This window comes from Musa acuminata, chromosome BXJ2-8, assembly GCF_036884655.1.
Source record: "Musa acuminata AAA Group cultivar baxijiao chromosome BXJ2-8, Cavendish_Baxijiao_AAA, whole genome shotgun sequence".
Classification (NCBI taxonomy): Eukaryota; Viridiplantae; Streptophyta; class Magnoliopsida; order Zingiberales; family Musaceae; genus Musa; species Musa acuminata.
In genome coordinates, this window is record NC_088345.1 from 46389503 (window position 1) to 46402946 (window position 13444).

Genomic DNA, 13444 nt, shown 5'->3' on the forward strand with positions numbered 1-13444 from the left:
ATCCACATGATCATCTCAAGCGGGTTTGCTTGAAGCACTAAGAAAAATGGTTTTGGTCAAAATGGTTTTGGTCAAAGATTTCTTACGTTCAACCATGGCAACACCTGTAAGAAGTTGCTGCAGGCTACAGTAACATGTTTGAGGCACCAAATGGAAAGAAGAGGATGACAGTGCTGCTCGTTGCTTCACCACAACAGCTTTGCTTTTATCCTTCTTTCCCACTTTCCATGTGTAAATGTTAGAATCCTACCATGACCAACTCCAGCTTTACTCATCTCAGCCACAACAGAAGAGACAGCAAAAAGAGAAGGCTGCTTAGTACTGTTTCATTGTATCTTCACACTTGATAGATGTCGCCTTGCTCTCTTTCTCTTCCTCCTCAAAGACTGCTCACAATGGTGCGTATGCTCAGTGTGTCAAAGATGCTTCCTCCCTTGCCAGTCCGGTCTTCCTAAGGTGAACTCCAAGCTAGGGTTTTTGAGTTCCTGATGATCATCAATGATCCCACAAAATTCAAGAACAATGTGATAGCTTTGCAGTATCTTATATATTTGAGTCCAGAAGGTAAAACCTCAGTATCAGAGGAGAATTCTGAAGGCCTGAGTTCATCTATGTCACCAGCACTTGGTTGTGCCCATGCATCTCTGCTGAAGCTACAGCAATATCAACCAAAATCTTTCATCAGGCAACAATCAAGAAACATAGACAGTGATCCAACATGCTCACTATCTTTCTCTTTTCCAGCAATCTAAACAGCCATGTATATATCGTGTTCGATTTAGCGAAAAAAGAGAAATAAACAAGGGAAAAACATAATTATGTTTTGGAAGTGTTCTAATGTTCTCTGATTAATTCCTTCTCTCCACTCTATGTTAGATTCTCTTATGGATTTGTTTTAGTTATAACACAATTAAAACTCTACTAACTTTGAAGAAAAAGAAAATAACTGTTGAAAATAATTTGCTAACTACTTTTCTCACCAAAAAACAATGATAAGCCCATTAGATAGCAAAATGATACATTAAGAAATCCTCTTATCGGCTTGCCCGAAAATAATCCTAAAGCCGAGAATAATCACAAAATCTTTTTAATTGATCCTTGGTTCTTCCAAATTACTCTTAGGGCATAATTTCCTCTTTTTGGATCTGTAAATCAATTTCTCACATATGTCACAGACAGCTACTTTACATGCAATTGAACCAAGTACAGATTCTGGAATAGAAAATTATTTGGACGGATATCTTTGATCTAGATCTGTCATCCTGCTCAAAATAATTAGGTTTGGATCAGTAGATTATGTCCCGATCACGGTTTCGACTCGCAAAACCTCAATTTGATTACCAATGTTTTTCAGGTTTGGGTTTAGTTATGTGTTCAATGGTCAAAATTAGAACAAGATGGTAAACTTTGGCTCAATGTTAGACATATGGATCGGAGATTCTGAGGGAAACAAACAACGAGCAAATCATAGAATTCAGAAATTATGATCGATATAATCTTTATTTCTAGAATAAATTTCTCATAACTATGAGAATATGCTCGGAACTATTTTAGTGAGGTCTGAAATGATTACAGATGTTAAACAAACAAATATGCATGAGAACCCTTAAAGACCTAAGAGTGTTATGTAGATACTTTAGCCATAATCTCAGTAATTAAACATCCAAATGCAGGCATAATGAATGATAGCTTCAGAAGATTAGCATGACATTTCCATGGAAGTGTATATTGGAAGAACATCCATCCTTATTCGATTACAATAATTATTTATGACTCAAATGAGTATATTTCTATGGCTGAAGTTATCCATGTCCTATATCAGAAATATGATGTGAATCCATTTAGGAAATCTGGCAAAACTAAATTCTGAGTCATTTCTCAGAAAAAAATCATATTCATGGAGCTAAGTTTAATGACATAAATACCAGTTATCTAAGGTTTGGTTCTTTACTTGCATCATAGATTTGCTTTCCTTTTCTTTGATATGACAATAGCTTGCTTTAGAGACACAGAATAAAGGTGTATGAAGAAAGCCAAACCAACCGAGAGAGTTTGTTCTCAGTTCTTAAAGATATAAAGTGCATGAGGATCCAATATATGCTACACATAACTCTGTGGCAATCATGGAGCTCTCTTCAGCACTGATCCATTATATCATTCAGCAAATTTTTGTTTAGGATCTTGAATAGATTTTTCACAACAATGTTTACTGTGTGTGTTCTTCGTTTTCAAGTGGAAAGAGGTAATCAGAACTTATCAAGTGACCAGCAAACTGCTGAAAGCAAAAGACACAGAATCAAATTACTAGAAGTTTGCTCAAAAACAAGAGAAGCTTGAATAAGACTAAAAGCAACTCTGGTAGTAATAATGAGCATCAATAAATAATACAAGGCTCAGCAGTAGTCACATTTCTAATATTTATTATTATTATTATTATTATTATTAAGTTCTCCAGGCAAAAAAGAAGGCAATGGTTTGCTGAGTCCATGTCCTATCAGAAGGTTGCAAGGAGGAGAACTAAAGAGAAATGTGGAGGGGAGAGAGAGAGAGAGAGAGAGATGAAAAGGTGTGAGAGTTTAACAGGCCAAACAAGGCAAAAGCAGCCACAAGAGATACTAATTTGGAGATGAAGGAACATATTGTTTTCTGGGTATTAGTGCATGTCAGGTCAAAAACACATTTCTGGAATCAGAGCCATGCATTGGAAGGAAAGATAAAATAAAAACACCAAGTAAAGAAAAGGTCAAGAGGTGTTGAAGAACCATCAACATGCCACTATAGTATAATGTAATAAAGCCAAAGGGAGGAGGGTGCTTGAAACAAGAGGTATAGTAGGTCTTTTTTGGTCCTATGTGACAATGCATCAGTGCCTAGGGTAAATCTTGACACTGCCATTGCACATAGGCACCATAAAAGTTGACTGTTCCTTGATATGATTTTGAACTTGTGTGTCTTACTTCTTTTCCTCTTCTGTCTTTGCCTTTTTAAGCCCTCCAAGTTGAGTACCATATCTCCCCATGAAATCTCAATCACAGAAAAGGAAGACAAAAGCAAAAGCTGCCATTAGACCCCTTTTCTTTTCAGGTAGATGTGGTCTTGATGATGAATCCCCATCAACCAAATCCCAAGCTCATGAGTTAAACTACATCTTTTGTAAAAGATCCAAGGCAAAGGTGAGAGAAGGTAGAGCTTGCCTTGATGGGTTACTCCACCTGGCAGCAGTGTTGGTAATGCTTGAAAGGGAGTCCAAACCATGACTTGGTTTGAGTCCATCTGCTGATGATACTCTCTGCTCCACCAGCCGTCCGAAGTTAAGATCGTCATTACTTGGAGCTGAATCCTCCTCACCCGAGCCATCCGATTGACCTTCATGAACGAATAAGAAGAAACAACAATGAGGTCCAAAAAATTCATTAGAGGGCATTGTGTCAGACACCACTGAGCTTAGAAGGCTAAGCAGCATGAATTACCTGAGGAAGCCGCAGGCTTGTCAGTGGTCTTCAGTGTTCTATACATCTGCAGAGGCAAAGTTGGAAAAAATGCATAGACCAGTCAAGAGAGAGAGAGAGAGAGACTGTGAGAAGCATCATATAGGAAAAGAGCATGTCCTGTAGAAGTGACCTCACGAGACGGCAAAGGAAAGAGAGGAAAGAAAAAGAAGGGAGGGGAAGACCCATCTGCAATCCAAGTGCCGATATCTATTCTTTCCTTTTAAGGGATCTTTTCTTTCTTGTTTTCTGCCTTACGTTGATGCTGCGGAGTCCGAGTTTGGTGTTGCATTATTGTGAAATGATGACAACTTTTTCTCTCCTTACTCTCTTCCTTTCTCTCTCATTCGGCACAGTAGCCAACGGATGCAACGATATGCGTGACTGACTGAATGAGTGAATGAAAGAATAGATGTGTCTGCTTCTCGCAGAGGAGACTGCCGTACGCAGATAAGATGATAGGAGAAACAAAGAGAGAGAGAGAGAGAGAGAGAGAGAGAACGAGGATCCATGAAAGTCTTGGAGGTAAGTTATAAACGATTATTGTGCAGAGCGTACCTGCAAATGGCTCTTGACATGAGCCAAAGTGAGGTCTTTGACATCCATGAGCTCAAGTACTGACTTTGGTGTAGCCCCTAATCATACGTCAACCACAATTAATCTTACCGATTAGCTTTAACACCCAAAAGTGTCAGAAGAAATCAACGCAGAAAAAAACTTCGAGAACATCTGCCCATCACACGACATATTATCCATAAGAGAGACATATCAAGTTAACTGCTTACTTTCATGGCCGCCGAGGAGCTCCACGGCATGGACAAAGCGCGCATGGAGGGTGCTGGTCCACCGCATTCGGGGCGCGCGCATGCTCCGCTTCCCGGGGAGCTTTGGCAGAAACCTCGACCGCATCAAGTTGTGCGAGGAATCGAAGGGTCTGGTGCCATAGTGGTTGCTGTAGTGGTGGTGGTGGTGCGGATGTTGGAAGAGCTGGTGGTGTTGGTAATGGTTCTTGATCAACAGATCTGGTGAGAACCCATTGAACCTTGTCGGTGGCGTGACCATTCGGGTGTATGCTGAGACGCCACCGACCGGGTTAAGCAAGGACGATGGCATCATGTCTAAATTGGAAGAGAAGCTCGACGAGGAGGACGATGGAGGAGACAAGGAAGACGGCAAGTATGGGGAGGAGGACCACTGAGGACAATACGATGAGACCCGGTTTGGTAACCCATACTTGGGATCTAAAGGGAGGAAAGGGAAGGCACTGTTGTTGTAGACAGGGATGCCTTTGATTGGCCTCGACCCCTCCATCAAGCCATCGAGCGTGGAGCGGTTGCGGCAGCAGTGGTCGAACGGCGGCGACTGTCGCACTGATAACATCCTTTGCTGCCACGAGCTCTCCGCCTGCGGTGCTGCCGAAGGGTACGAGAGGGAGAGCTCCGTGTAGGCGTTGTTGCCGCCGCCACCGGCCTGGCGAAGCTCGATGGTGCTGTTGCCCTGGTCAATGGCTCTCCCGCCGCCAGAGACGGAGGGCGCAGTGTTTGGGAGGCTGATGTGCAAGGAGAGGTCCGGCGATGGCACCGACGCAGCTTCCATGAAGACTCCTTCAGCTGGCATTTCCATCCCTCTCCTCCTTTCTGCCTACATGCAACTGGAACAATCGAACATCGAAGCCGCTCTAGCTGTTGTTCGGATAAGGGGAAAGCGAGGGAAGAGAGCAGGAAAAGACTCGATCTCTTTTCTTGCTTAATAGAAGAGCTAGGGCGGATCTGGTTTTCCCAAGAGAGGGAAAGAGGACGGTGAGGGTTTGGAGCTTGTGTTGTATTTGATCTCTACCTAGTTGATCTATACATATATATATACATATCTAAAGAAAGCGAAGAACAAAGAGGTGTTGAGAGATTTTGGAGTGCTCCTAGGTTTTACGAAGGAGGGCTACTCTAAGATCAAAGAGAAGGGCAACTGGTTGAGTTCTCTGCTTGGATTGAAATGAAGGTCTTTGTAGGGACAGATCAGTGTGAATTCAGCAGTTCTGGGTAGGAATCACAAAGGTTGGCGCTTGGGAAGGGATTTGGGTTGTGGCTGTGAGGGGAGTATATATGAGGAGATGACTGTCATCTGGACAAAAGACTAGTCCTGGAAGAGAAGCATCCAAGTTGTTTTAGTATTCCATTTCATCCAGATGAAGAGGAGACGAGGAAAAAGATAGAGAGAAGAAAAAGGAAGATAGGCGAAATGAGAAGCTCGTGCGGGGATTCCTTTTCCCCCACAGCCTGCGCTTGTGGACAGTCGTAAAATTCTCTCTTTCTCACTCCCCTTTTTTTAACGCAGAAAAAGACGGGGAGGAGAGTGGCGTCTCTCTCTCTCTCTCTCTCTCTCTCTCTCTCTCTCTCTCTCTCTCTCTCTCATATACACACACTAACTGGATTAGACAAGAGAAGAAGAAATAAGTTGAAATATTCCATGAATTTGCTACCAGTCTGCTCCTTTCAGGGAACAATGCGAAAATGTTTGTCTTACACCCACTTGGAGGATCTTATCGCGCACATAATGCAATGAAGCTGTGTGCATCCACTGTTGCACTGTAGCTGCGACTATTCAAAGCTTTAATTGGGATAACCTGCTGTCAATGATCTGGTCAAAACACTAGAAGAGCCTGTTGATGATGTACTAACCACTTTGCCGGTTGGACCTCCCTTGCCATAGCTTTGCTTTTCCGATGAATGCACAAGGCTTGTCAAGGAGAGCAAGATGATGATGCAGATACCAGCACTCCTCTTGTCATATGTATATTACCTATTATTAATACTTGATTACACTGTGACATCCAACAAAACAAAATGCATGTAGTTAAGATCTCTTTAAACTATCATGATGGTTCAGGTACTCAAAAGTGTAATCAAGAAGAAGGCAGTCAAAAGAAAATTCTTGCACTTGATTATTCTAGGATTATTGTGTTATCTTGACATGTTGACCTCCTTCACACACAGTTGACTCTCTCCTGTCCTCCTTCCTCATGACTGGAATTTCAAACCCCTGTGACATACAAAAGAATAAGCTTTTTACTCGTTGGAAAGTACAATTAGTTTCTTGATGTTTTAACTCGAGCTGATAGATCTGCCACAGAGTGCACCTTGAGAGATGATTGGAGCTTCCACCAGTGTGTAAACAAGCAATATTACATTGCACACAAACTCACAACTCCTGCAAGGAAAGTAAAGTCTTGAGTTACTTCCATGGAAAAGAAATGGCAGCTCACATTCCCAAGTTTTGAGCAGGCCATGGGAATATAAAAAACATCTATGGCAATGCTTGGTGAACCCAACCCTATGAGTGGTGCATTTATGAGATTTGAAATGTGCATAAAATTCAAATTCAATTCATGACAGTGATGCCTCCACCCCTTATATTTATATACAGACATGCATGTATAGATGAACTAAATTTTTGAATCATTGGTGGTCAGATATGCTACACCAAGTGGCTTGACTTTGTCTAATAGTGTATCAAATTGAGTCCTTAAGAGGACTAAGTTGCAAGTGATGCGCAGGACGTTCTATATGGCTTTGACTCATTCGATAGCCTTGGACATGGCAAAGAGTTAGGTCATGGCTTCACTTGCTTCAAAGCATTTGTTCCAAAGCGTCACATCCTTATTCACACCAATCTGGTCCCAAGGAAAGAAAGCATTTTGTTCTAATGCATCCCAACTGATAAAAGATGCTTCCCTTTGGAACCTCACAGTTCATTGCTCACCTCCTTGTCAGAGAAAGTGAAGCTCCCACTTCTGACCTTTTCTTTTTTCTTTCTCACTTTCATTGTTGCCTTGGTCACCCATTTACCATATGATGTACAAGATTAATCATAAATACTAGTTCATATTACTGTAATCATAAATAATATGGACTGCACCAAATTAATGTACCTCCAATGGAGTGACATGGTATGGCATGTCAATGGACATGCCTATCTAACACACTAGTGCAAACACTACAGAATGAGTGTATTAATTAGATATGTCTAATCCTAACACATAAAGTTAGCAACTCGATGACTTATTTTGGTAGTTGGCAGGTCATGTCATCAAATTTCCATCCTTCCCCGATGATAGTACGTTTAGTTATCTGTAACTCTCGCCTTCTTAAAGAAATTTGTAGCTATATAATTAGATGCTCCTTTTCTACACATTTATAGTATGGATTTTTCCCCTAATTTCTTTTATTATGATATGTAATGCAACTAAACAACTTGAGGATGGCACACAAGCAGCAATGCATGGTGAGCTACCTGATAATGATGTGTCGGAATTGGTAAATATCTTAGGATTTTCGATGAATAAAAAAATTTTAGTATGAGAAAGAGTTTTGATTTTTAATTGACAAGAAATTCTAGTATGAGAAAATAATTTTGTAAAGGAAGAAAACCTAACAATTCAGATTTAATTCTTTTTTAAGACTCGTATATTTTTAGATTTTAGTATAAAAAATAAGATACGAGGAATATTTTAGATTTTTTATTTGTTTCTAGGATATTTAAAGTTCAGACTCTTTAATATTTCTAGAAAGAATAAGAGAAAGATTTTCAAAATTTATATGAGAGAATGTACAAGGGATTATTCTCGAATACAGATAATTATGGAGTATCATAATTAATCTCAAAGAATTTTTTTTTTTCCATGAATATAAGGAGGAGTTGTATTAAATGTTACATCGATTTTATGATATATTTTATATTTATTGATCGTTCAGCAGTATTTTGTTTCCAGTAATATAACTGATATTTTATATTTTACATTAAGCAATGAACAGAATGTCTTAAATAAATGATAGGAAATGACAAAACGCTTTATGGGGATGAGTGAGTAATATATAGGACTTCAAATAGATGTCAATCTAACTCAGAGAATGTAGCATTCAACATTTAACACCCAATAAATTTCATGAAATTTACCAAAAATGTATGAACAAACAAAAGATGGTTAACTCACTGCTGTGCTCTAAGTAATTGCAAAGATTTATATTCCTCGAGTACTCTATGGGATGCCTTTATTCACAGGAAACGAAGTTAAAGCTTCACCTACACCTATTAGCCCCCATGCCAAAGCAGTGCTGTGGTATACCAGTGTACAATCTCCTCAGGGAAAGGGAGGAAGAGCCACAGGGTTGCTGAGAGAAGTGAATGGGATAAAGTGAGGCAAGGCTGTGTAAATGTGCTGTTATATTGCATACGGATCCATGCAGACCTATCGACAGATGCCATGTGTCTCCATGCAGACATTCTTAATAATTGAGCTCAAAACGTTGGGATTTGAGAGAGAAAGAGAGAGAGAGAGAGAGGAGAGTAATGGACTGATTTGGAAGAAGCAAAGGAATGTGATAGATGCTAAGAGAAGAGAGATTCCCGGAGGTCACGTGAGCCGAAGAACTCATTACATGATCTTAATGATGGATGAATACGAGAGTATTCTGTGATGTTGCAAAGCTGTACTGCATACGCATCTCAAGAACATCTGGGAGAATGCAATGCTCCGTAGATTCTGCTCTCCTTGACCCCCATCCAAATAGTTAACACCCCTCGTCTTGTAGCTTCAGAAAACACATGCTATGTCACTTCTTATGCCCACCCTCTCAACCGTGACTGAATGTTTTGTCCCGGATTGGTCAATCTTGAAGATATTATTATTATTATTATAACAGATATGATCTGACTAACACGTTAGCATTCTATGTGATATCTTATGGAGATGCGACTTTCTCACTATGTATACGAGTTATTGATTGACACATGTTTAGTGAAAAAAAATAAACAAATAATACGAGTTATTATTTTTTACTCAGAGTAGTAAAAAAGAGAGTTTTATATGTACACTCGATATATAAAAAATAATAAATGAATTTTATTTAATTTGTCTGATTAATCTGACTTATTCGACTTGAGTATTAACTTGAGCGTCAAATAGGTGCTATCGAGATTGTGTCTGACTTAGTTTTATAGGAATTGAACATCCAACTTGATGAATTTTTCTACGATCAATTTGAAAAAGAATTAGGTTGAATTCGAGTAAATTTTCACCTCAGACGATTCAAGAGACTCGATGGAGGGTTTTAGAGAGGAAGTGAAATATCTAACTCTAAAGTCTGATTTGTGGAGTTACAAGGAAATAAATTACTGTGCCTAATTCAATGGAAATAAGTTACTTTGATCATCTTAACATCAGCCTTTTCTTCATATAGGTTTTACACTAGTATAGTGTAGCTTGGATGATAGACTTGTGAGACTGCTTCAAGTGTCGGATTCTTACAGATCGCCGGCATTTTTGAATTCGAGTCCACATTTGAATATCAGGATAATATCCAGATTTGGATTTAGATTGCATTGGAACGACTGGATCTGTTTCTTTGGTGTGAAATAAACTATAAAGAGAAGAATTCTTGTTCAAGCTTCTTCATTTATGCTTCCCATGTTGACTCGTCTACTGTCATGTACACAGCACAAAGGAAAGGATACAGTTTCTGTGACATGTGTTACCTTTCCCAGATAACCTCTTTCTTCTAAGTCAATGGGAACAATAATGTTTCTTTTACAGACTCCAAGTCATTTATAACCCCGCATTTAATGCCTAGCGACCTTGTTACTATTTCCCAAGCACACTGTGCATTGTCCCAAAAAAAAAATGGTGGTGCCATTAAGGAACAGGGATTTGTACCGCTTCTAAATAGTTGTGTACATCTATATATGCCCCAGAGAGAGAGGGGTCTGAGGGAGTGGGACAAGGGAATGGAAACAAAGTGAATGACGGAAGCTATCATCAATAAATAATTGCATTGTCCATCGGAAGGTATCTCGCAGTTATATTTGGACTGACACCCACTGCCTACATCATAAATGTCATACTTTTGCCTCATCCTCACTCTCTCTCTCTCTCTCTCTTTCTCTATCCTTCCTCGCTACATATACACATGCATATCATCTCTCTCTTTGCAGTTCAAATGTAGGCTGAGGTAATTAAACTCCATTAACGAATGTTCACTTGTCCGAGCCTAAATTGTCATATATGTTGACCGACCCATGGCCGTGTCACTGAATATTACGGCCACTTAAAAATCTGAATGGACATCACACAAGATGGTGGGGGAAATGCTGTCGGCAAATGGTTGTCTGCTATCGTCAGCTACAGTGAAGAGGAAATGTGGAACGCTTGCAGCCTTCTTTCGCTCTTATCTTGAGGAATAATTGATTTTAACGCATGTCATTCTCCGAGCGACAGGAGAACCTGCACACCTTCTCCTTCTGCTTGCTTGATCGATCGAGCATGAGGAGAGAGAAGCCAGCAACAGTGTTTTAGCTAGGAAAAGCCTCGAGAGAGCTTCCAAAACCCTAGAGACTGTACCTGTCACAGAAGTCTGTGTACAGCCAAGAGAATAGTTATGCTCACTGGTTATTAGTTGATCGTCTTGTTCACGTAGGATGTGGAATGTTGGGTTGGGGTGCATTATACACCGCCCGGAAATCCGTTGTCTTCTTCCTTTGCTTTGACTTGTCCATCTAACTCCTTCCCGTGGCCTCATGCATGCCAGCGTAGACAAGTCATAACGCAACGATCAAATGGGTCCTCGAGAGTTGATTGATGGCGATCCATCACATGTAAGCAACAGTAACTTACCATTGCTTGTACTACGATGACGATCCGGAACTGTTCCTTTTCTTTTCGTCATGTAAAGTTCCCCCAGGATGGATATCACTCAACTGTAGTAGTCCTTGATCTCCCTCAGCTCGAAGGGACTGGATCTGCGTCCAAGCACTTAAGCCAACGTACTCATAGAACTGCTAGGCTTTCGAACGACCCAGTAAACATGGTGTGTTACTTTCTCCGTGAGTCACTGCACAACCTCAGGTAGAAGAAGCAGACCAAACATTGTCTTGGCTGGATCAAATGCCATCCGCATGATGGTATCATTTAGGTGGAGTCCCCGAAAAATCATGTCCATCCTAAGCAATTTATTCATAAGGAGATACATCGATATATATATATATATATATATATATATATATATATATATATATATATATATATATATATATATATATATATATATATATGTGTGTGTGTCAGTAGTTAGCAGTGGAAGGGAAGAAGGAGAGCTTAATGCTTAAAAGATGGAGACCTTTTGTTCGACCAAAGAAAGGCAAGCAGTGATGGGAAGTGAGTAGATAATTAAATGGAGGACTTCAATGGTAGCATTTGTCTTGTCAACTCTTCCCAAGAAAGAGGGAAGATGAAAAAGGAAGGAAGGAAGGATTAGCATCTCTTTCCCAATCCCAACGACAACAACTCTCCCTCAAAACAAGTAACGCCAAGTGCCAAAAATGACTATCTCCATCTTGTGAAGATTTCTCAGAAGGTTGTCAAAGAAAGCACCAACTTAAATGTTCAAGCGAAAGAAATAGCAGGATTCTACAGAACTAGAATAACGTAGCCCAAGAAGAACCCAACAGGAAGAAGGTTAGCAAGAGCAAGAGCATTAAATGGGGAATCAGACATGGACAGATAGCAAGATAGCAGTACAGCACCCTTGTTCTATTATTACTCCTCATTGTCAGACAGAGAGAGAGAGAGAGAGAGAGAGAGAGAGAGAGGACAGAAGAGTGAAAGATGGAGAGAAAGCGAGAGGAAGGAACGTGTAAATGATTTTGTAATCCATTGCTTTATGATTTAACTGTGTATACACCTTTTTACTTTATTTCTTTTTCTGACAAAGAGGAAGTCATGATGGCCCTATGATAAGCAACACCCTATGTTGTCTTCCTCTCTTGGGTCTTTTTTTTTATGTTTATTTCTTGGCAATTCACCGAGAAATCTTTTACGTGTATGAAAATGTGTTTTTATTTATCTTGACAATCAAACAATAAAATAAATAGTCAAATACAAGAAGTATAACGTCAAAAACTTGAGATTCGAGCAATGGATATAAAATCCACACAGACATAAAGCTTAATTTTGTCATGTTTAAGAAAGAAGAAACCTTGTTGACCTATTTCATTTGGCCACTTACATATTTGCATACCTCGATATGCTTGACCCACATTATCCTAATTAGTCTATGTTTGATGTGGGCAGTTGATTTCCATCACAAACATATGGAATCATGGAGTGACAAAGGCTTGGCGTTTGCAAAGGCATAAGACAACAACTCAAATATGTTCCTTGCATATGACTTTTTGCACACATAGAATAATTAGAATAAAGTAGGGAAGGACCACAAGTTCTTAAGGTTCTTTTGTGCCTGTATCTATCCCTTTGATGTGTATGTCCACACATATCCTACATTAGAAGATGTTGGTCCCGACTATTACGTCCTACAAGTTCATATAATGCTAAAATCTTGATCATAATTGGCATGATTGGACCTCAATGTTTTGATTCGCGCCGCCGGCACGAATGGTTGTATTTATTTTAGTTGCTTCAAGTAAAGTTTAGTTTTTTTCTTTTAGAAAATAAATAAATAAAATCTGCAATTCAAACATGTAATCGAATTTTCCACTCAAAATTTGCATGCTAATGCTCTTAAGCTTATATGGTTTCTTTTATGACTCTTATGATGGGGTGTAGTACTACAGATTAGTATGCCTTCGTCAGAAGTCTTTGCATTTAACTGGTAAGTGAACATCTTGAGGATGTGGACATCTAGAGGACAAGGTCAGGGAGCAATAAGAACTTAGGAATAGCATTGTAGATAAGGACTTCAAAGATTTAATAGAAGCATATATACCGATGACATGAATCAAAACTTGTTTGATTCACATGGATTTTTCTTGTTCTTGTCTTCATTTGTTCGTCTTATTCTCATGGAATATGTTTGGATGGCTATGCCTGTATCTTTCTCATGAACTACTAGCTCCGAAGATCTTAAACAATGATCACAAGCTAGGAATAGAATCCAGAAAGAACATCCAAA

The 13444-nt window shown here is 39.5% G+C and overlaps 1 protein-coding gene across 3 annotated transcripts; it reads right to left on the bottom strand.

Annotated features, from left to right (window-relative positions):
* Positions 1-50: 50 nt before the first annotated feature.
* LOC135619734 (transcription repressor KAN1-like) lies at positions 51-5784 on the bottom strand. Of its 3 annotated transcripts, none has more exons than XM_065122013.1 (6): positions 4274-5784; positions 4047-4123; positions 3471-3516; positions 3195-3366; positions 572-644; positions 51-485 (listed from the first exon to the last, which is right to left on the bottom strand). In XM_065122013.1, exons 1-6 carry the CDS (start codon positions 5109-5111, stop codon positions 417-419), a joined length of 1275 nt encoding a protein of 424 aa, XP_064978085.1. In that variant the 5' UTR covers positions 5112-5784; the 3' UTR covers positions 51-416. The 3 variants fall into 3 exon arrangements, with proteins under 3 accessions (XP_064978085.1, XP_064978084.1, XP_064978083.1); XM_065122012.1 differs by having other exon boundaries at positions 572-647; positions 4274-5779; XM_065122011.1 differs by having other exon boundaries at positions 572-653; positions 4274-5764.
* Between the last annotated feature and the right edge of the window lie 7660 nt (positions 5785-13444).

Bases quoted from the DNA above. Each gene is read 5' to 3' on its own strand.
- LOC135619734 (XM_065122011.1), bottom strand. From the start codon at position 5,111: ATGGAAATGCCAGCTGAAGGAGTCTTCATGGAAGCTGCGTCGGTGCCA. The intron at 3,517-4,046 runs GTACGCTCTGCA...TTGCCTCTGCAG, and splicing joins ATGTCAAGAGCCATTTGCAG to ATGTATAGAACACTGAAGAC. The intron at 654-3,194 runs GCAAGCTCTACC...ATATTGCTGTAG, and splicing joins AGGTGGAGTAACCCATCAAG to CTTCAGCAGAGATGCATGGG.